Source organism: Meles meles, chromosome 20 (assembly GCF_922984935.1).
Source record: "Meles meles chromosome 20, mMelMel3.1 paternal haplotype, whole genome shotgun sequence".
Lineage (NCBI taxonomy): Eukaryota > Metazoa > Chordata > Mammalia > Carnivora > Mustelidae > Meles > Meles meles.
The window spans coordinates 26,432,919-26,454,387 of record NC_060085.1 but is presented as its reverse complement, the minus strand read 5'-3'; the positions used below and the strand labels follow the sequence as shown (position 1 = coordinate 26,454,387).

Genomic DNA, 21,469 nt, shown 5'->3' with positions numbered 1-21,469 from the left:
TGTCCCTTCCCCTGCTCTCATGCGCACATACTTTCTCTTTCTAAAATAAGTAAATAAAAATCTTAAAAAGTTTTGGAAACCTGAGTGTTTCTGGAGTTTGCTGTTCTCTCAGTCTGTCCCCAAAGCCTTTTGGTTTTATCTCCTCCACAGAGTTCCAGTAGCTCCCTCTCTTCTCTTTCGCTGCACCTGTCTTATTTCAGGTTCTGTATATACCCAGGAGCAGTTCTCCACAATGCTGCCTTTTTTAAAATTTAATTTTATTTATTTATTTCACAGATAGATAGATCGTAAGTAGGCAGAGAGGCAGGCAGAGAAAGTGGAGGAAGCAGGCTCCCTGCCGAGCAGAGCCTGATGCCGGGCTCGATCCTAGGACCCTGGAATCATGACTTGAGCCGAAGGCAGAGAGGTTTTAACCCACTGAGCCACCCAGGCGCCCCTGCACAATGCTTCTATTTTATCCTCTGGGCTTTCTATTTCATCTCAGCCTCCTTTGTGTAACCGAGCAGACCTCTTCAGGAGGCCTGTCCATCTGTGGCTCAGGCTTGTGGTTGTGGCTTACGTCATCACCACCTAGTGTCAGCGAGTGTATTAAATGCAGATATGATCCTGTCAGCTCACCCTCCCCATCCACTAGTCCCCATGCCCATGCTTTCAATCTCTGTCACTGAGATGTCCCACATCTTTATAGTTCCTCTAGATTCGACCTTTGAATACTTCTCTAACTTCATCTCCTGCCCCTCCTCGCATACCCTCCATTCCTGCCTTTGTAGCATAGGGGATAAAAGTGATGGTTCAGGAGTTAGACAACTTTAATTTCATATTCTGGTTCAAGCATGTTATCTGTGTATCCTTGGGTGAGTTCTCTAGAGCTAGCAACCTGTTTGAATGGGGTATTGACCAACCAGAATGGATGATGGCAGGAAAGAGCCAGTGTCGGTGCATATCAGGTCAGTTTTATCCATGCTTTAGTTCTTTTTTCTGTATGGTGGGGACGATAAGACCTACTTCTTTGTGAAGATTAAATGCACTCATTCATGCAGTATTCTTAGACCAGGACTGGCACAGATAAGGATTGAGTAAATGGTGGCTATTATTACCCTTATTACCATTTTACGTAACTCTTTGGGAAAAATGCTCTTCATGCTTCTGGACTTAACTCTGTGTAAAAGGTGTTTTTCCTCCCGGAGAACTTTTTATTTCTCGTATAAGACTGCTGACATATCACTTCCTTTAGGAAATCTCAAAAATTTTTTCACTCCTCTTTAGCCAAGACACTCTTTTTTGTTTCCATAGTATCTTGTTCATGATTTTATCCCAACACATAGCCTTCTATATTATCACGTATCTCTGTTATCTTACTTTGCCATTAGGTTGTGAGCTATTTGCTACCAGGAACTAGTTGTTTTATTTTTTTTTATTTCCAGTATCTTGCATTTCCTAATATTTACTGAATTGGTGAAAATATTAGTTTGTGTGTATATGATAGTGGCTTCTTTCAGAAGGCTCTGTCTAAAGGTATTGGGGCAGTTGATGAAATTAGAGTATCATCTTTATTATCCTGCAGCTTTTCTGTAAGATTGAAATTATTTCAAAGTAGAGAGCTTACAGAAATACCTATTTTTTTTTGTTTTTGTTTTTTAAAGATTTTTTATTTATGTATTTGACAGACAGAAATCACAAGTAGTCAGAGAGGCAGGCAGAGAGAGAGGAGGAAGCAGGCTCCCTGCTGAGCAGAGAACCTGATGCGGGGCTTGATCCCAGAACCCTGGGATCACAACCTGAGCTGAAGGCAGAGGCTTTAACCCACTGAGCCACCCAGGTGCCCCCAGAAATACCTGTTTTACCATAGGACATGCTCTTAAAAATTTTTTAACAGTAAAATATTACAAGTGAAAATGCTCTGTGTTCCTACTGTTCCACCCCAAGAGATAGCTGTAGTTAGCAGTTAGATGTATAAAACAATTTAAACAAAAATGTGTTGTCAATCCAGAGCCTTGAATTAGATAATCTCCAGATTTGTCTTTCAGTACTTAGGTCCTCTTACTCTTAGGCAGAGAGAAGGAGGATGGAGAAAGGAGAAGAAAAAGTCTCTTAAGTTTAGTGTGCTTATGAGACTTTCAAGTGCTTCTCTTGAGGCACTTTCCTGCTGATTAGAGGGTTGTTTAGACAGTAGCCTCTCTGACCCCCAGACAAGAACCACAGCGTATGCTGTGTAGATTGTTCACAGCTGACCTGCTCCAGAGGCCGGTCCATCTATGGCTCCGGTCTGTGGTTGTGACACACACTGTCACCACCTGGTGGCAGTGTAAGTTTCTACAGTGCAGAAACAGAATTTGGGGAGTGTCAGAAAAAAACTTTTGAGTCGCTTGTAATTCCATTTACTCTTCGAGGGTATTAATATTTGGCACATAGGCTTTCAATTTCATGGCTTTGGCACAGAGTTTAAATTACAAGCTAAGTGAAAAAATGGAAAATTTTTAAGTAATGGTAGATATTAATGAAAGATCAAATTCCCATTTTATATAATTTACACACATTTTTTCTGTAATGCTATAATAATCGAGCATTTGTCCAGTTTTAAAGTACCAGGAATAAAGCACCAGGAAAATATTATTTGATGTTAAGAAAAATACTTCAGGGGCGCCTGGATGGTTCAGTCGGTTAAGTTTCCAACTCTTGATTTTGGGTCAGGTCATGAGATCCAGCCTTGATTGGGCTTCTGCGCTGGGTGTGAAGCCTGCTGGAGATTCTCTTTCCCTCTGCCCCTTTCCCCACATGTGTTTGCTTTCTCTTCCTCTCTCTCTAGTAAGTAGATAATTTTTTTTAAAGACGAGAACTTTAGCTACAAGATCCCTGACTAAGTAATAAACAGTGGATTATTAATCTTATAAAATTCCAGTTTTGTAACATGTAAATCTTGAATAATTATACAAGTATTTATGATATTTCCATTAGGTGAAATTCCTAAGCAGGTTAAAGTGAAAAAATTGAAGAACCTAAAGACTCTGGACTCTAAACCTGGTATTGATTTTTATTATTATATTTTATTATTTTTATTAATTTGTAAATATATACTTATGCAGGTAGTTGGGTCTTACTATTTACCATATTTTCTTTATTTCCTAGGAGTTTATACTTCTTATAAGCCATATTTAAGTAGAGATGAAGAGATCGTAAAACAATTACAGAAGGTAATTCCTTGTTCATATTATTAATTTAAATTTCCTTATGCAGGTAAGCAATATCCAGTTAGGCAGTATGTGCATTATGTATGATAATGTGAAATGAGGTCTTTCTTTTGAATCAAAGCTTCATAAAAATCAGAAGACTAAAGCGGCAACAATTATGGGCTTAAAATGTAGGGCTGCAGCTACCAACTAGTGGCAGTCTTTTAGAAACTTGGGAGTTACAGTGAAAAAGTCATGGACTCTTCTGTGAGATAGCTTAGCATCCAACGGGAGATAGTTAGCATTTTTTTGAAAATCTAAATAATATTCATACAGCAAGTGTGAAATAAAGACAGTTCATTATAAACTGACACTCTTAAGTGTGGGATGAACACATGATGTTTTGCTGTAAGGTTTTTTTCCACAGCATATTGCACAGTGCACTTCAGGTTAAATTACTTCAAGGTGAGATCCTGGGTTTTTTTAAAATCATGTAAAAGTATGTATTTACGTATTAGTTGAACTACTATAATTACTCATTGTTTTATATTCCTTTACACAGAATGTAGGTTTTCATTGCTTTTTCTTTTAAGGGTATACAACAGAAACGTCCTTCTGAGGCTCAAAGTGTTATTCTCCGACGCTATTTTTTGGAACTGACACAAAGCTTCATCATTCCATTAGTAAGTTAACATTGGTATTTGTTTAATTTAATGATTTGTTGAAGGATATATGAATGTTTTCCCCATTCACAAAACCTTAAGTTGTATGTTTTGCCTGCTCATGTGTTTGGTGATTAAAAATAGAGCCCTTTGCAGGAGACCTGGACTCTATTCTAATATTAACTGTGTAACTTTGGCAAGTCACTTCCTCTCTCTGACCCTCATTTTCTTTATCTGTAAAATGTGGCTAATTCCACTTTTCCTAAATATCTTTCAGGGTTGCTGTGAATCTTAAATGAGATAATTGTGAAATATTATGTAATTATTGCATTTTAGTCTTAACAGAGGTTAACTTGGAGCTCCTTTTTGATATTGTTTCCCTTTTTTTTCAAAGCTACTTCTTAAAAAGATTCTATTTATTTATTTACTTGAGAAAGAGAGAGAGAGCACTAGCAGGGGGAAAGAGAAAATCTCATGCAGACCCTGTGCTAAGTGTGGAGCCTGATGTGGGGGCCCGATTTCACAACTCTGAGATCATAACCTGAGCTGAAATCAAGAGTCAGATGCTTAACCAACTGAGCCATCCAGGTGCCCCTCTGATACTATTTTCTTGAACACAATTTGATATGACATCCATGAGACCAGTAACTCCATGATGACAGGGGCCTTCTCTGTCTTGTTCATTATCTTTTCCTCAGTCAGGCATCTGGTAGCACTCAATATTATGGTATAAATGACTGGATGATATGGTTATTCTATGAAATTCAGTAGAATAGCGTATTAAGATACTAAAAGATGCCTCACAGTATCAGATAGTACCATAATGTGGTCCTAGTCGGGAGACTGCATTGGAGAGAGATTCCATGTAATTATTAATGTAATCTATCTATAATATCAGATGGGAGCAACCTGGAGTTCTTCACTATTACATTTTGAGGCGAAATATTCTTTCTTGGTCTATGGGTGTAATTAATTTTGTTCCACTTAAACCTGTTTGATTTGAAATGAACTTTACTGTAGTGGTTAAGGACATGGGCTGAAGTCAGGTAGACCTGAATTCAGGTTCAGGCTACATGACCTTGGGCAGCTTACTTAGCTTTTCAAAGCCTCTTTTCCACTAGTAATGGCCGCATGGGATGGTTGCCAGGATCAAAAGAGATCATGCATATAAAATGTTGAGTACATTTTCTGGGACATTCTCACCCAGTAGGGTTAATGATTATCACTAAAAATATGCAGTTCCTTGGATTATTTAAGATTTAGTTAAATTCTTATGAAAATCTGACTTAATTCAATCTAAATTTTGCTGTGTCCATTATGGGAAGTGATGCATTGCTGCTGTCCATTGAAAGAGCACATGATGAAAAACTTGTAAACCCATTTCTTTTAAGGGGTCTGTTTATATGTTTGAAGACTATCTAGGTAAGAATGCCTAACTTTTGGGCACCTGAGTGGCTCAGTTGGTTGAGCATCCAACTCTTGGTTTTAGCTCAGGTTACAGGACAGGGTCCCACATTAGGCTCTGTGCTCAGTGCAGTCTGCTCGGGATTCTCTCTCCCTCTTCCTCTCCTCCTCCCCTCCCTTGTGTGCACGCACTCATGGTTGTGCTCTCAAATAAACAAATAAATAAAATCTTAAAAAAGAATGACTAACTTTGATTATTTTATTTTATTTATTTATCATTATTATTTTTGGGGGTTTCAGGAAAGATATGTGGCAAGCTTGATGCCTTTGCAGAAAAGTATCTCTCCATGGAAGGTATGACTATATTCAGTTAAATTCTTATTTGAGTTCTCTAACTATAATTAACTTCTGCGAGTATATCCATTTTTAATTTTTAAATCAGTATGTCCTAATTTCTAGAGTCCACCCCAGTTAAGACAGTTCCTTCCAGAAGAATTTATGAAAACACTTGAGAAAACAGGACCTCAGCTGACATCTAGAATAAAAGGCGACTGGATTGGACTTTACCGGTTGGTCTTTTGTTTTCTTCTTTTTCACCCATCTGTAGAGCTGTATTTAAAAACAAAACCAAAAGCTGGACTTAAACTTATACTTCAAAAAAAAATTCAAATAAATAAATAAAAATTCCATTGTTTCACATGGGTTTTCAAGCTATAGTTAGTAAAGGTATTGAGGAGAGGAAGTAAGTCATAATCAAACTTTGCTTTTTTAAAATTTATTTTTATAGGCATTTTCTAAAATCTCCAAATTTTGATGGTTGGTTCAAGACCCGGCGGAAGGAAATGACCCAGAAATTGGAGGCACTCCATTTAGAAGCTCTTTGTGAAGAGGTTAGAAAACAGTGTGTTTATGTCATGATTAACAACTATTGAAAATAAAGATAACATTATCCTTAGAGGCTGGAATATTATACCCATATCCACTACTTTGTAAATAGTAATACCTAACTTTTCTAAATTACATGCTGTGTGTCAAGGACCGTGTGTCAAGGACTGTAGGTACTTTAAATGGATGATGTCTTTTAATCCTCTCAGCGATTCACTGAAGTAGGTGTATTACAATCTGCATTATGAGATCTCTAAGGATTGTAAGTTAAGTGACTTGCTTCAGATGGCATCACTGCCAAGTAGGTAATGGAGCCAGCAGCGAGCTAGAGCCCTGCTTATACTGACCCACAAGAGCTAACAGTGTACATCTCTTCCCCACTTTGCGTTCGGTGGTCTCAAGTTGATAGCTTGAAATTGGCCACAGTGGAACTATTATAGCACCTTGACAAGTGCTACAAACCAGAGACTTCCTGGAGAACTGGTGGTTAAATATTTACTAGCATACCCCTGGATAAATCAAGATTAAAATTGGAACACCTTATCTGATTTTTTCCTGTATTTTGACTGTTTACAATCTCTAATTTGTCACCAGACTATTTTAAATCGATCTACTTGTGAAAATGTAAAGGCTAGTCTCATCTTTATTTAGGTTGAGGTGGGCTATCCTCGAAGTGAACTTCCTAGTCATAAACTCCCGGTGACTATGGTTGTGAGAGAAGGAATGCAATGAAGGCAACCATAAATAAGCCGAGGAAGAGCTTGTTTGTAGAAGTGAAAGTTTACATCCAGTAATAGATTGATGTTCACAGTTATATTAATTTGTTAGTTAACGTTCCTTATAAATTAAAGTACTTACTGCTTAGTAGGGATGGGGGCTAGTATTATACTTGGAGTTGCAGTTTTTTCATTGATCTAAAAGGGCTACCTCAGAAAGGAGTTTCTTACATTTTATTTCCAACTATTAGACAGTTGTTCTAGCTAATGTCAAAAATTATCTATTAGACAAACCATAAGAGGCTCTTAATCTCACAAAACAAACTGAGGGTTGCTAGGGGGAGGGGAGTATGGAGAGGGTGGTTGGGTTACGGACATTGGCAAGGGTATTGTGCTATGGTGAGTGCTGTGATTCACAGACCTGTACCACTGGGGCTAATAATATATGTTAATAAAAAAAAATTTTAATAAAAAATTATCTAATTATTGTTGTTAGAATATCATATGGAGAATTATTCTTGTACTGTAATGCTGTATCTAAGTTACATACTCTGTTCTCCTTTTCCTTCCTATCTTTCCTGCTCAGTAGCCTCACCTGTTAAAATAGAGCAGTTTAAAAAGTATTTTGAATATTTACTGATTTGGGATTTGTTTATTCTTGTAGGACTTACTTCTCTGGACCCAGAAACACACAGAAGTAGAAACAGTAGACCTTGTACTGAAGCTAAAAAATAAGCTGGTATGTAGCCAAAACAGCAAAGATCCATGAAGATCTTTTCCTTACATTTGAGGTGACAGTTCATGATGTGTTGCCGAAGTAGCTTTTTATTTTTTATTTTTTTATTTTTTTTTTCTGAAGTAGCTTTTTAAATGAGAACACTTAAGATTGGTCAATTGATGATAGATCTGACTGGAAATACTTGGTCACTCGGGCAGATCACAGTGATGCCGTATTATTTTAAAAGTATTTACAAGGAGTCCAAAGAGCTCTACAAAAAACAGTCAGTTATATTTAATACCACATGGTCTCTGTGGGTATTAGCACTTAATTTACATAGAAGTCTTTTATTGAGCTCAGCAATATATTGTTTAAATGGCATGTTCATTGCTTTTTTATAGTTCCTCCAAATTCTAGTGTAAGTTTGAATTTTCCAAATCATTAGACCATTTAAAGTGTTCATTTAGAGAATATAATGTATTAGTACAGACTCAGAGGGTATAAATGCTTCCAAATGTTCCTTCTGTAGTTGCAGGCTGATCGAGAGCATTTACCTGTGAAACCTGACACTGTGGAAAAGTTACGGACACACATAGATGCAATTATCTTAGCATTGCCAGAGGACCTACAAGGCATACTGCTCAAAACGGGCATGACATGACATTTGCCAGAATTTTCCAGCCAAAAAGGATTGTGCACCACGAAGCATACTGACATTTCAACCCAACGCACAAAGGAGATGTCTCAACCTGGAAAATAGCCGTGAATGCTAGCTACAGGGTGGAAAGACTATACTGACTAAACAGACCTTTTTAGTGCATTATTTTTAAAAATGGATATCTGTGGTGGTTCCACTTTAATACTGAAACACTGAAAGGCATTTCTATATTTTTAATCATGTTCTAAAGTGCTCTTATGGGAGACCTGTGGGGCCATCAGTATAAGTGATTCCAAACTGCAGTGCTGGCATTGCAGATATTTTTTTTAAATTGGTGCTGCTTTGCCCAATCATGTAGAAAACTCAGGGGGATATAAAAAGAACATTCACACTGGCTGTCTTCTTAAGAAGAAGGAAAAGACTGATCTGTCCGACTATAGTTAGAAGTAATTAATGCTTTTGTCGTGCCTTCTGTTGTCCTATATGTTTCACAAAGCTCAGCTGCTAGTCTTGAAACTTTTTCTTAACTTGATTATGATACCTAATTTTATAAGGCATTCTTTTGAGTAATCACTGCTTAAAGATACATTTCTTGCCTCCATCATGTTTATTAGTAGTGCCCTGCAGTTTTTTTGGTGTTTTTTTTTCCCCCTAGTTGTCCTGTAGGTTTCATTTCATTGTATTCTGTATCATTTCAAGTGTAATCTTACCAGTTTCTCCAAAGGAAAGAAAGCATCTAATATTAATTATGGAAGAATTTATTTCTTCTTACCATTTACTAGTTGAACCTATTTAAGTTAATTAGCTTGGATGTTTTTTAGAGACATTCTACTTGTAAATCTCATAATCCGCTGGTTTTTAAACTGAATTATTCTCATGTCAAAGGCATTCATAAACATTTTATGTTATAGTCATGTAAGTGATTATAAGATTAGTTTTCAGCATTATTTGTTTGATAGGATTTTTTCCCCCCAGATTAATTTTTTTCAGAACTTGCCCTACTGTTGTTAGACATGGGGACTTTTGCCTAAATCACTGTTATAGCTCATTTTTTGTTGTTGTTTTTGTTGTTTTGTTTAAACAATACTACCTTGCCAAAAATAGAAGATTGTGGTTTGGTAGAAGAAGGTTGCTTGGTTTGTGTTTGAATAGGAGCGTCCTCCAGAAGCCACTATTTAAAATAGCCACACATGACATAGCACATATGTAAATAGCTGTGTCTTGAATTGCCCTCTCAAGCAACCAAATTTAGTTGTATGTGTTTGTAAGAGAAATGGCTTCAGAAGCTGTCTCTTGTTTCCTGTTAATGCAACTCTTAAGGTCACTCCTGACCCAGAAAGCCTCTTTGTGTTTGTAACTGTGGTCTTATACCTAAATGTGCCCTTTCCTCATGGATATAGTCTCTTGAAGCATACCTCAAAGTCATAGAGAGAATATGGCATTTGAAAGAAATCGTTTGCCTTGGATCATATGAGTTATTTTGTGAAACAACACTGTCCTTATGGAAAAGGGGCAACTACTTTTATATGCTAAAGTATTTCATATCTTTCTGGGAAACCTTATTTAGGTATAAATGATCATCTTATTATTTTTCAAAAAGGGGTATTTTAATAATCTTACATTTATATGCAGTTTGTGACCAGAATTTGAAAGTTGTTAGTGTCATATCAAGGATCTTTTAAATTATACCACTATAGGATGCATCATTTCAGGTTTATTTTGCACAGCTAAAGAGTAGCAAATGATGCCAAGTAGCATAATAACAGTATCTTCATATTTACTGTGTTTAACTAAAACCTAACACGTGTTGAAAACCATATCATACTTACCTGGTTTATCTATTAATTTCAAATTATGTACTTGTAAAATTAACTTAAAATTGCATTGGGAATCTGAGAAAGACTGGTAACAATTTTTTGTATGATTTTCAGTGTTGTCCTTTTTTTTTTTTTTGAGGAGACATTGTTAAGATCTAAAACCTGCCGTTTAATGTTTATCTCCACCAGCATCAGAGGGAATCACTGCTTTCAGTGATGTAATGCCTAGTGCCTTCTGTTTTCATGAAAAAGAGGTTTTGTGAAGGCATTTATGGTCATTACTGAAAAAGAATTAAAGGCCTTGGATGTTAAAGCACTTGGATGTCTTGTGTTGTTTCTCAGTAAGTTTGGAGTGCTTGAGACAATGCATAATAAATGAAACTTGTGCATTATGAGATTCCTTTTACTTCCAACTTATTTTTAAAAATTCAAATGAAAACCTTCTTCTGTTTACTATGAACAAGTGAATAGCAGTCTGATATAATAACAGATCAATGAAGTGATTTCATATCCTTGTTGGCAGTGTGTTGATTTTATGAAATGTTCTGATGAAAAAGTTTTAGCTTAATAGGTAGGGAGCTATTGTTGGATTCTCCCTTATTTACTACTTTTTTTTTTTAACCTTTTTAAAAAATCTCAAATTACTTTTATTTCTTCATCTCCCTTTTTTAAAGTATATGATACTATCCAAAGGATAGTATCCTTTGGATTTTAATTTGTTGATAATTTATTGGCTATTGCTGCTTTTTGAAGTTACTGGGTAATATCCTTAAAAGTGTAAAAATATTTCAGTACATTTAGGAAAGATTCTGTTAAAATCTCTCCTTTTGTTTTCGTATGCTCACAACTTAATTATTTTTTTTAGAACAAAACAATAAGTAGTCTTTATTACATTGTTATGATATAGTTCAATATGCCATTCAATGTAATTACATATATGACTTCATCCTTACAATATTCCTGTTATAAGGCATGCACCTTTTTAAAATATTTATTTATTTATTTATTTTTGAGAGAGCACAGACACAAGCGGGGCTAGAGACACAAAGGGAGAGGGAGAGAGAGAATCTTAAGCAGACTCCATGTAAAGCCTGATGTGGGGCTCAATCTCATGACCCTGAGATCATGACCTGAACTGAAATGAAGAGTTGGATGCTTAACCAACTAGGCCACCCAGATGCCCAGGCATGCACTTTCCCATTCATATTTCACAGATAAGAAAACTGAGAACAGAATGGTTAAAAATCTTGACTAATGTTATATGACTGGTAAGGGTAGAGCAGAACCCTGAACAGTTGTCACAACATCCTGCTTTGAGCTATATATTTTGTATTTATATTTTTCTAAGTAATTATAAGTTTCATTTAAAAATATGTATTTGTATCAAAATAATACATGCAAGCATTGAAGCAACAAGAAGTAGAAAACGGTCTAATAACAAGCAAAAATAATTTCATATGCTATCTTTTAACACCAAACTGCATACTCCAAAGATGAAGTTTTTAACTCTTCCTATTTAAGTTCATTCTAATAATTCTGAACATATGTTTATATCTCACTTCCTTGATCTACCAATTTTAGTATCTGTTAATGGTGTTTTAACTGATACTACTAGGTATGTTTTCATTTTGTTTTTATTTAAGTTCAATTAATTAACATATTATTAGTTTCAGAAATACAGATCAGTGATTCATCAGTTTTATAATATCCAGTGTTCATTATATCACATGCCCTCCTTAATGCCCATCACCCAGTTACCTCATCCCCCCAGCTACCCTCAGATTGTTTCCTATAATTTAGAGTCTCTTAAGGTTTGTCTCCCTCTCTAATTTTGTCTTTTTTTATTTTTTCCTCTTTTCCCCACATTCCTGTTTTGTTTCTTAAAATCCAGTGGCTCAGTGGGTTAAGCCTCTGCCTTCGGCTCAGGTCATGATCCCGGGGTCCTGGGATTGAGCCCTGCATCGGGCTCTCTGCTCAGCAGGGAGCCTGCTTCCCTCTCTCTCTGCCTGCCTCTCTGCTTTCTTCTTGTCTCTGTCTGTCAAATAAATAAATAAAATAAAATCTTAAATTCCACATATGAGTAAGATCATGTGATAATTGTCTTTCTCTGATTGACTTATTTCACTTAGCATAATACCCTCTAGTTCCATCCATGTCATTGCAAATGGCAAGATTTCATTTATTTGATGGCTGAGTAGTATTCCATTATGTATATATACCACATCTTCTTTATCCATTCATCTGTCGATGGACATCTAAGCTCTTCCCATAGTCTGGCTATTGTGGACATTGCTGCTATAAATATTGGGGTGCATGTGCCCCTTCAGATCACTATATTTGTATCTTTGGGGGAAATACCCTGTAGTGCAATTGCTGGGTCATAGGGTAGCTCTATTTTCAACTTTCTGAGGAACTTCCATCTGTTTTCCAGAGTGGTTGCACCAGTTTGCAGTCCCACTGACTGTGTGGGAGGGTTCCCCTTTCTCCATATCCTCGCCAGCATCTGTTGTTTCCTGACTTGTTCATTTTAGCCATTCTGACTGGTGTGAGGTGGTATCTCATTGTGGTTTTGATTTGCATTTCTCCAATGCCGAGTGATGTGGAGCACTTTTGCATGTCTCTGTTGGCCATTTGGATGTCTTCCTTGCAGAAATGTCTGTTCATGTCCTCTGCCCATTTCTTGATTGGATTATTTTGGGGGGGGGGTGTTGAGTTTGATGAGTTCTTTATAGATTTTGGATACTAGCCCTTTATCTGATAAGACATTTGCAGATATCTTCTCCCATTCTGTCTGTTGTCTTTTGGTTTTGTCACCTATTTCCTTTGCTGTGCTTTGTTTTTATACACCTGCATTTTACAGGCTTCCTTCTTTTAGCATAACTTGGGGAAAAATTTAATTACTAACTTCCTAATATTAGTCCTCTAAAAGCAGCTGACGAAGATAAAAAACTTTTCTGATTATGGATAAATATTAAAATAACAAAATATGTTAAGTCATATTAATGACTAAATTATCATTAACAATTTGATATCCTTCCATATATCCAAGATATATTACTTACATGCCATCTGCAACTTGATTGAATTGTGGTGTTTATAATTATACCAATAGAAATTAGCACTATTAATAAAATAGAGCTCCTAGAGTTTTTTTTCAATTACATTTCCCAGTTTGTTTGAAATAGGTAAAGCATGGCAGGAGAATTCTACTATATCCTATTCTCCAGGGTTACTTCTGTACTTTTGAATACCAGCCTTTCTCTGTTCCCACTACCTGAATGCTATGCTGTGCCTTTCTTCAAATTAAGATTACCATTGTTAGGGGCGCCTGGTTGGCTCAGTTGGGTCAGGCATCCAACTCTTGATCTCAACTTAGGTCTTGATCTTAGGTTTGTGAGTTCAAGCCCCATGTTGGGTGCTGAACATGGAGCCTACTTAAAAAAAAAAAAAAAATTATTGTGGGCGCCTGGGTGGCTCAGTGGGTTAAGCCTCTCCCTTTGGCTCAAGTCATGATCCCAGGGTCTTGGGATTGAGGCCTGCATCGGGCTCTCTGCTCAGCAGGGCACATGCTTCCTTCTCTCTCTCCGCCTGCCTCTCTGTCTACTTGTGATCTCTCTGTCGAATGGATAAATAAGATCTTTAAAAAAAAATTATTGTTGTTCTAATAATCATAGGTCTCATTCTATTTTACTGACTTTACCACTAGGCTTAGGTTCTTCTGTTTCTTTTTGCCTCCCCATTTTCTTTGTCATCCTATCATCATTTCTGTTTAGCCAATTAGAAAGTTAAACTTCATGGATCCTTTATTTTTTTCCTGTTCATGTTTTCCATACTAACCAGTATAAATACATTGTACCATAAATTACTTGCAGAATGATTGAGATACTTTCAAAAAATAGTAACTTTATATTCCAGAATTGTTATAACTTGCCATTAAGTGAATAGATTTTTATTTTTATTTTTTTATTTTTTATTTTTTTTAAAGATTTTTATTTATTTATTTGACAGAGAGAGACCACAAGTAGGCAGGAGGCAGGCAGAGAGAGAGAGGAGGAAGCAGGCTCCCTGCAGAGCAGAGAGCCCGATGCGGGGCTCGATCCCAGGACCCTGAGATCATGACCTGAGCCGAAGGCAGCGGCTTAATCCACTGAGCCACCCAGGCGCCCCTAAGTGAATAGATTTTTAGACTTGAAGAGGAAACTATTGAAATGATTGATTATGATCTAATGAAGTGGGTAAATATTTTTATAGCCAAGGCTCTGGTGGTAGAACCCAGCAATTTGTGTTCTTAAAAAACAGCTTTATTGGGGCGCCTGGGTGGCTCAGTGGGTTAAAGCCTCTGCCTTCAGCTCAGGTCATGATCCCATGGTCCTGGGATCGAGCCCCGCATTGGGCTCTCTGCTCAGCAGGGAGCCTACTTCCTCCTCTCTCTCTCTGCCTGCCTGCCTGCCTACTTGTGATCTCTGTCTGTCAAATAAATAAATAAAATATTTAAAAAAAAAAAGCTTTATTGAAGTATAATTGACAGTTAACTGAAGGCATTTAAAGTGTACAATTTGTTAAGTTTTGACACTTGAATATCTCATAAGAGGCACCTGAATGGGGGCGCCTAGGTGGCTCAGTGGGTTAAAGCCTCTGCCTTCGGCTCAGGTCATGATCCCAGGGTCCTGGGATGGAGCCCCGCATCAGGCTCTCTGCTCTGTGAGGAGTCTGCTTCCTCCTCTCTCTCTCTGCCTGACTCTCTGCCTGCTTGTGATCTCTGTCTGTCGAGTAAATAAATAAAATCTTTAAAAAAAAAAAAAAAAAAGAGGCACCTGAATGGCTCTGTGGGTTAAGTGTCTGCCTTCTGCTTAGGTCATGATCCCAGAGTCCTGGGATTGAGCCCCACATCGGGCTCCCTGCTCAGCAGGGAGTCTGTTTCTCCCTCTGCCCCTCACCCAGCTTGTGCTTTCTCTCTCAAATAAATAAAAATTAAATCTTTAAAAAAAATTTTTTTAAGTGAGTACGCCCATAAAACCATCCCCATAGTCAAGATAGGAACATATCCATCACCCTCCAAACTTCCCTCATGCTCCTTTGCATTCCTTCCTCCCTTCCTTCTCAAATAATCACTGACCCATTTCTATCATTGATTAATTTGTATTTTCTAGAGTTTTATATAAGTGGAATTATATAAAATGTACTTTAAAATTTTTTTGGTCTTTTTTTTTTTTTGTCTTTTCTTAATATGGTATTTATTTGTCCTCCTTCTGCCAAAACCTGAGCCAACCGCTTTCTCCAGCCTGCCTAGTGATATATAGGAAAAAGAATATACAGAGCAGATGAGACATGGGAGAAAGAGCCATGAGTGGTGGAGAGGGCTCCTTAACATGGTGAAGAGGATAGGAAAGACTACCAAGGCAAAAGAGCCCATGGAGTTTGAGAGGGAAAAGCCCAGAATGGAACGGGAAAAGAGCTGTTGCCTCAAAAAAGTTCCTGGCATGACCAGTGATGAGGCTCCCAAACACAGTCCCAAGCCCAGCGGCAAAGCCAGCCATCCTGCTGTGACAGCCGCTGCCCTAATGAATGTAGCTACTGTTCAAAATAGCGCTGGCTTGGAAGTCACAGCTAGGAATAAGTGAGGCTGCCCAGCTCCTGAGGTTCTCGTGGACAGTGTCTGGTTGTTTTAGCACTGGTGCAAAAAGTGATCAGCTCAGCAGCTGAGAGTTGCTCCTGACTAGTGAGGGCATGAAGACAGATTTGGTACACATGCACATTTTCAGGGAGAGAGGGGCAGTGTAGAAACGGGTCTAACTTCTTTCACTCAGCATGTTTTGAGATTCATTCATGTTACGTATATCAAAAGCTCATTACTTTTATTGCTGAGTAGTATTCTATTATATGACTATAACAAAAATGTCTTATCCACTCACTTGTGGATGGATATTTGGATCATTTCTAGTTTTTTGGCTATTCCAAATAAAGCTGCTATGAACACTCATGTACAAGTATTTGTATAGACGTCTATATCCTTTCCTGTGGGGCAAATACCTAGAATTGTATGAATAGGATTGCTGGATCATATGGTAGGCGAATGTTTAACTTCTTTTTTTTTTTTAAATAAGATTTATTTATTTATTTATTTGACAGACAGAGATTACAAGTAAGCAAAGAAACAGGCAGAGCGAGAGGAGAAAGCAGGCTTCCCGCTGAGCAAAGAGCCCGACACGGGGCTCGATCCCAGGACTCTGGGATCATGACCTGAGCCGAAGGCAGAGGCTTTACCCACTGAGCCACCCAGGCGCCCCCAAATGTTTAACTTCTTAAGAAACTGCCAAACTTTTCCAAAGTGGTTGTACTAATTTGTTTCCACCAGCTGTGTATGAGTTCCATTTTCTGCACATCCTATGCAGCACTTGGTATGGTCGGCTTTTTCAATTTTAGCCATTCTAATAGGTTTGTATTATTATCTCACTGGAATTTTAATTTGCATTTCCCTAATGACCTGTGACATTGAACATCTTTTCTTATGTTTATTACTTATGGTTTTTTTGTTTGTTTGTTTTGCTTCTGGATTTTTTTGGTAAAGTGTCTGCTAAAATCTTTAGCTCATTTCAAAAACTGATTTGTTTAAGGGGCACCTAGGTGGCTCAGTTGATTAAGCATCTGACTTCGGTTTAGGTCATAATCCTAGGGGCCTGGGCTCAAGCCCTGCGTCCAGCTCTGCACTCAGCAGGCAATCTGCTTGAGATTCTCTCTCTCTCTCTCTTTCTCCCTCTGCCCTTCACCCTCCTGTTATGTTTGGTTAGCCACTGTTTTTATATTGTTAATTTTTGATGTAGTGTTCAATGATTCATTAGTTGCATATACCCAGTGCTCATCACATGTGCCCTCCCTAATACCCATCTTGATACAAGATCTTTTTCAGATATATGATTTGAAAACATTTTCCCCCAGTCTGTGGCTTGTGTTCTCATTTTCATAACAGCATCTTTTGAAGAAGCAGAAGTTTATGAATTTCTATGCAAATTCTTCCTGGGACTTTGACTGGAATTGTGTTAAATCTGTAGATAAATTGGGGGAGAAGTGACATCTTAGTTATATTACCCCCGGATCCATGAACAAAATATATCTCTCCATTATTTATATCTTCTTTAATTCCTCCCAGCAATATTTTGTGGTTTTCAGGGTACTAATGTTTCACATCTTCTGTCAGATTTATCCCTAAGCCTGTCTTATTTTTGATGTTATAAATTATATTATTTTTAAAATTCAGTTTTCAGGGGTGCCTGGGTGGCTCCATGGGTTAAGCCTCTGCCTTCAGCTCTGGTCATGATGTCAGGGTCCTGGGATCAAGCCCCACATCAGGCTCTCTGTTCAGCAGGGAGCCTGATTCCCCCACCCCACCCCACTGTCTCTGTCTGCCTCTCTGCCTGCTTGTGATCTCTGTCTGTCAAATAAATAAAATCTTTTTTAAAAATAAAATAAAATTTAATTTTCAGTTTTCCATTCAAAATTTAGTTCAAAATACTGTTAGTTAACTTTTGTATACTGGTATTGTATCCCACAACCTTAAAAAAACTCATTTACTTGTCCTAGTAACTTTTTTTTAATAGAGTCCATCATATTTTTTATCTAGAAGATTATACTAGCTCTGAACCAAGACTACTTCTTTCTTTTTTTTTTAATATTTTATTTATTTGACAGAGAGAAATCACAATAGGCAGAGAGGCAGGCAGAGAGAGAGGAGGAAGCAGGCTCCCCGCTGAGCAGAGAGCCCGATGTGGGGCTCGATCCCAGGACCCTGGGATCATGACCTGAGCCAAAGGCAGAGACTTTAACCCACTGAGCCACCCAAGTGCCCCAAGACTACTTCTTTCTAGTAGATGGCTTTTATTTATATTCTTGCCTGATTTCACTAGCTAGAATCTCCAATACAATGTTGAATAGCGCTGGTGAGAGTGGAAATCTGTCTTGTTCCTGATCTTGAAGGAAAGCATTCAGCCTTTTATAATAAAGTATAATATTAACGGTAGGTTTTCTTGTAAATGTCCTTTATCAGGTCAATGAAGTCTTCTATTCTTAGTTTGCTGAGAGGTTTTTTGTTTTGGTTTGGTTTTTTTGGTTGTTATTTTATTTTGTTTAGATCAGGAATACAGCTTTGGATTTGTTAAATGCTTTAACTGGATCTATTGAGATGATCATATGGTTTTCCTTTCTGAGTTTTGAATATGATTGGTATGTTAACATTGACTGACTTGAATTCTAGACAAACTGTACTCCTAGGATTAACCCACTGGGTCTTGATGTGTTATCCTTTTAATACAGTTTTGGATTTGACTTGCTAAAATTTTGCTTAGAATTTTCGTTCTTGGGACTGGGTGGCTGGCACTCTACTGGGCACCTTGCCTTGCTACCTGGCTTGGCCACTCCTTGAGGGCACCTTAATCCCCCTCCCAGGGATGGCGCCCCCAAGGATGAGTCTGTCGCCCACCACACTGACCCTGGGCCCCTGCCACCTCAGAGCCCCACCCACTTTGACAAGCTGGTAGGAAGTAGCTGCCCCCTACGCACCCCTGCTCCACCTAGCACCCTGAGGAAGCAGGACAAGGCAGATCTGCAGATGAAGAGCCAGAAAAGAAGCAAAGGAGGTCAAATACTCAGGGCCCTGCATACTCATATCTGACGGAGTTCGCACCATGCGTGACTTCCACAGTGGATCACCTGGTTGCATCCAATCCTTTTGAGGATGACTTTCAGAGCCCCTAAGGTAGGGGGCACAGACCTTCCCCCCTTTTTTGCAGTCCTGTCCCCTTCGGAAGCTTCTGTGTACAGGGAGCGTGGCAGGCCAGCTACTCCCAGGCTACGGTTTTGGGAGTGGAGGCTGTCCCCAGCCTCTTCATTGGCAAACCTCCCTTTCCCTCACAACCCTATGGGCCCTAATTTCAACATAAACACCACCCCACCCAGGGTGCTGGCTACTCACCCCCAGGCAACATGAACTCTCCTAGCCAACCGCTCAACCAGCCTCTGGGTCAAAACTTCAGCCCTCCTGGTGGGCAGATGATGCCAGGCCCACTCGGGCGATTTGGCCCCATGCTCTCACCCACTATAGGACAAACTTCCAGAGGGGAGCTGCTCCCCTCATCCTCTCCCCCAACACTTTGTGCAGACAGGAGCTTTTTATCTCCTCCAGAGGCCTGGTCAAGGGCTCCCCTGCCTGCCTCCCAATACAAGTTCCTCCTTGGTCCAGACCTTGACTTTCCTGGCCCTGGTTAGGATGGGGGTAAAGCTGTTGAATCCACCTGCCCTCAGTGCTTTTCCCCAGGAACCTCACTCAGGCTCCCCAGCTGCTGCTCTTAATGGGAATCAGCCCAATTTCCCCACGAACAGCATTGCGGGGGAACTCTAGATCCCAACAGCCTGGCACCCCCCACCAGCAAGGCAAGTGGGTGCTCAGGACCTCGCCTCCCCCAGGCCTGGTACACCCATGTGGTGCCTGCTGCAGTGAGGTGAGTGATGGCCAGCATACCATTCTGTGTGAGGCCTCCTGCAAGAAGTGGCTCCACCACGAATGCACAGGTGTGACAGAGCATGTATGGGTTGTTGACCCCCGAGGTCTCCACCATCTTGGCTTGTGATCTCTGCCTCAGGACAAGCAGATCCAGTCTGTACATTCGTGATGGTGTGGCGCAGCTGGTGGCTGCTAACAATGGGTGACACTGGCGAGGGTGATGGTTTCCAAGTCTAGTTCTTGGTCCTTGTTTCCACTGGCTTCCCATCCCCATGGGGCAGAAACGAAGTAGCTCCTGGGGGCAGAGAAAGAACTGAGGGGGGCATGCAAAAGAACCTGGAGTGCTCACTCTTCTGGAAACTTATTCATACGTAGTGCAATCTACGGAGATCCAGGACGCCAAAGCTGAGCCAAGCATTGTGGTGGCTATAGTCTCTGAAGGCCTACAGCAATGACTGCCAGAGAACAGAGGCTGGAGGAAGATCTGGGGACAGGGGTCTCCTCTGTGCCAATGACGGACACCCCAGGACCCGTGCCTAACCCTCCTCTCTAGCCCCACAGCCTTAGTTTTTGCAGGGATGTTAAAGGCTTCTGGCCAGAAGAGTTGGGATCCAATCCCTGCAGTATCCCTTTCATGGGGTTTAGGAAACAGCTTTAAGGAATAAATGGGGAATTTTCCCTTTTCTTACCCATCCCTCGCCTCCTCCAAGACCGACCCAAGTCCTACCCCCTTAAAGAACCAAACAGCTTGAAGAAGCAAGAGAATTCATGGCTGGGGCAGTTTCTTGGTGATTTGGGGCCTTAAGGCCATGGGTAAGAGATGCTGTCCAGACATGCGTCCCTCATACCAAAGCCACCAGCCCTTTCTCAACCTCTCTTGGGCTTTTCTCCTAATGACCATATATTTGCCCAAAATTGGGATATGTGGTCTGACCAGACTATTTGAAGTTCAGGCTGTCCTGGGACCTGGACTCTGGCTGTACCCCGCTCCCCAGCCTTGGCCGTTTCTTCCACACTAGCATCAGGGCTTTGACCTGCTGTATTTGGGCTCCTGTATTTCTCTGCCTCCCTGGCCTGATTGAATTGAATGAAAACTTGAAGAGGCACAGAGTCCTTATACCTCATCTCCTGTTACAAGGATCCCTGTCCCAACCTGTGGGTGAGGGAGGCAGTGGGACTGTTTTTGCCATGGTCCTGAAATGCGCTCCAGAGCCTGAATGTGTTTTGCTTCTCTTTCCTACCTTTCAGCCTGTCTTCTTGGGCCTGGTGATCTAGCGGTTATTCTTCTCGGCCAGTCCTGCACTGGACTTTACGTGTTAGTATTTTATTTTTTAGGCTCAGCCTTCCAGGGATGGGCCTGGGGCCTGGTAGGAGCCCGACACTGGGGCCCTGCTCAGGTAGACATTCCTCAGTGGGGTGGGGAAGTCAGGTACAGGTGTGGCCCTGAGAGAAGTGGGTGGTCCCCGCCCCCTTCTCTCGGGACCCTAGCACAGGAAGAGAAAACACACAAATACACTGCAGGACTCATTGGCCTATCCAGGTGGAGCGGGCAGCTTTAGAGGCTGTGAGAAAGAAGGGAGAGGCCTCTGGGCTTCTCTCTTCCAGTGTCCCATCTCCCTTGTGCTCCCTTGCCCTCCCCCATCCCCCTCCCCCTGCCCAGCTTTGTGTTGTGTAGTGGTTCTGTTGCTCCTCTTTTATCTGTTGCTATTTTTGTGATGTCATCCCCTGGGCCCATCTCCCCACCTTTTGTAAGTGGCTCCTGCGGGGAGGAGGGGTCTTCCGCTCAATCCATCTTTCCCTCCCCTACTGTTTGGAAGAAAGTAGGGGTGGCAGACATTGGGGGGTAGTTTGTACGGTTGGATTAATAAAATCCAACCCCTTCCCACCAAAGAATTTTTGCTTTTGTGTTGGGTATTGGTGGGTATTAGTTTGCAAGTTCTTTGTAATGT

General features: G+C 39.9%; 1 protein-coding gene and 1 pseudogene across 5 annotated transcripts in view; both read left to right on the top strand.

Annotated features, from left to right (window-relative positions):
- Window positions 1–10,343, top strand: part of DENND6A (DENN domain containing 6A) — a 62,260-nt gene extending 51,917 nt beyond the window's left edge. For all 5 annotated transcript variants that reach the window (XM_045991558.1, XM_045991557.1, XM_045991559.1 and 2 more), the window contains 8 exons: window positions 2,956–3,021; window positions 3,127–3,191; window positions 3,761–3,850; window positions 5,534–5,587; window positions 5,693–5,802; window positions 6,021–6,123; window positions 7,499–7,573; window positions 8,082–10,343. In XM_045991558.1, coding sequence (XP_045847514.1) covers window positions 2,956–3,021; window positions 3,127–3,191; window positions 3,761–3,850; window positions 5,534–5,587; window positions 5,693–5,802; window positions 6,021–6,123; window positions 7,499–7,573; window positions 8,082–8,213 — 695 coding nt within the window. In that variant the 3' untranslated portion in view covers window positions 8,214–10,343. The remainder of the gene's footprint in view (window positions 1–2,955; window positions 3,022–3,126; window positions 3,192–3,760; window positions 3,851–5,533; window positions 5,588–5,692; window positions 5,803–6,020; window positions 6,124–7,498; window positions 7,574–8,081) is intronic.
- Window positions 10,344–15,396: 5,053 nt separating this feature from the next.
- On the top strand, window positions 15,397–19,726 carry LOC123932217 (annotated as a pseudogene).
- The last annotated feature ends 1,743 nt before the right edge of the window (window positions 19,727–21,469 follow it).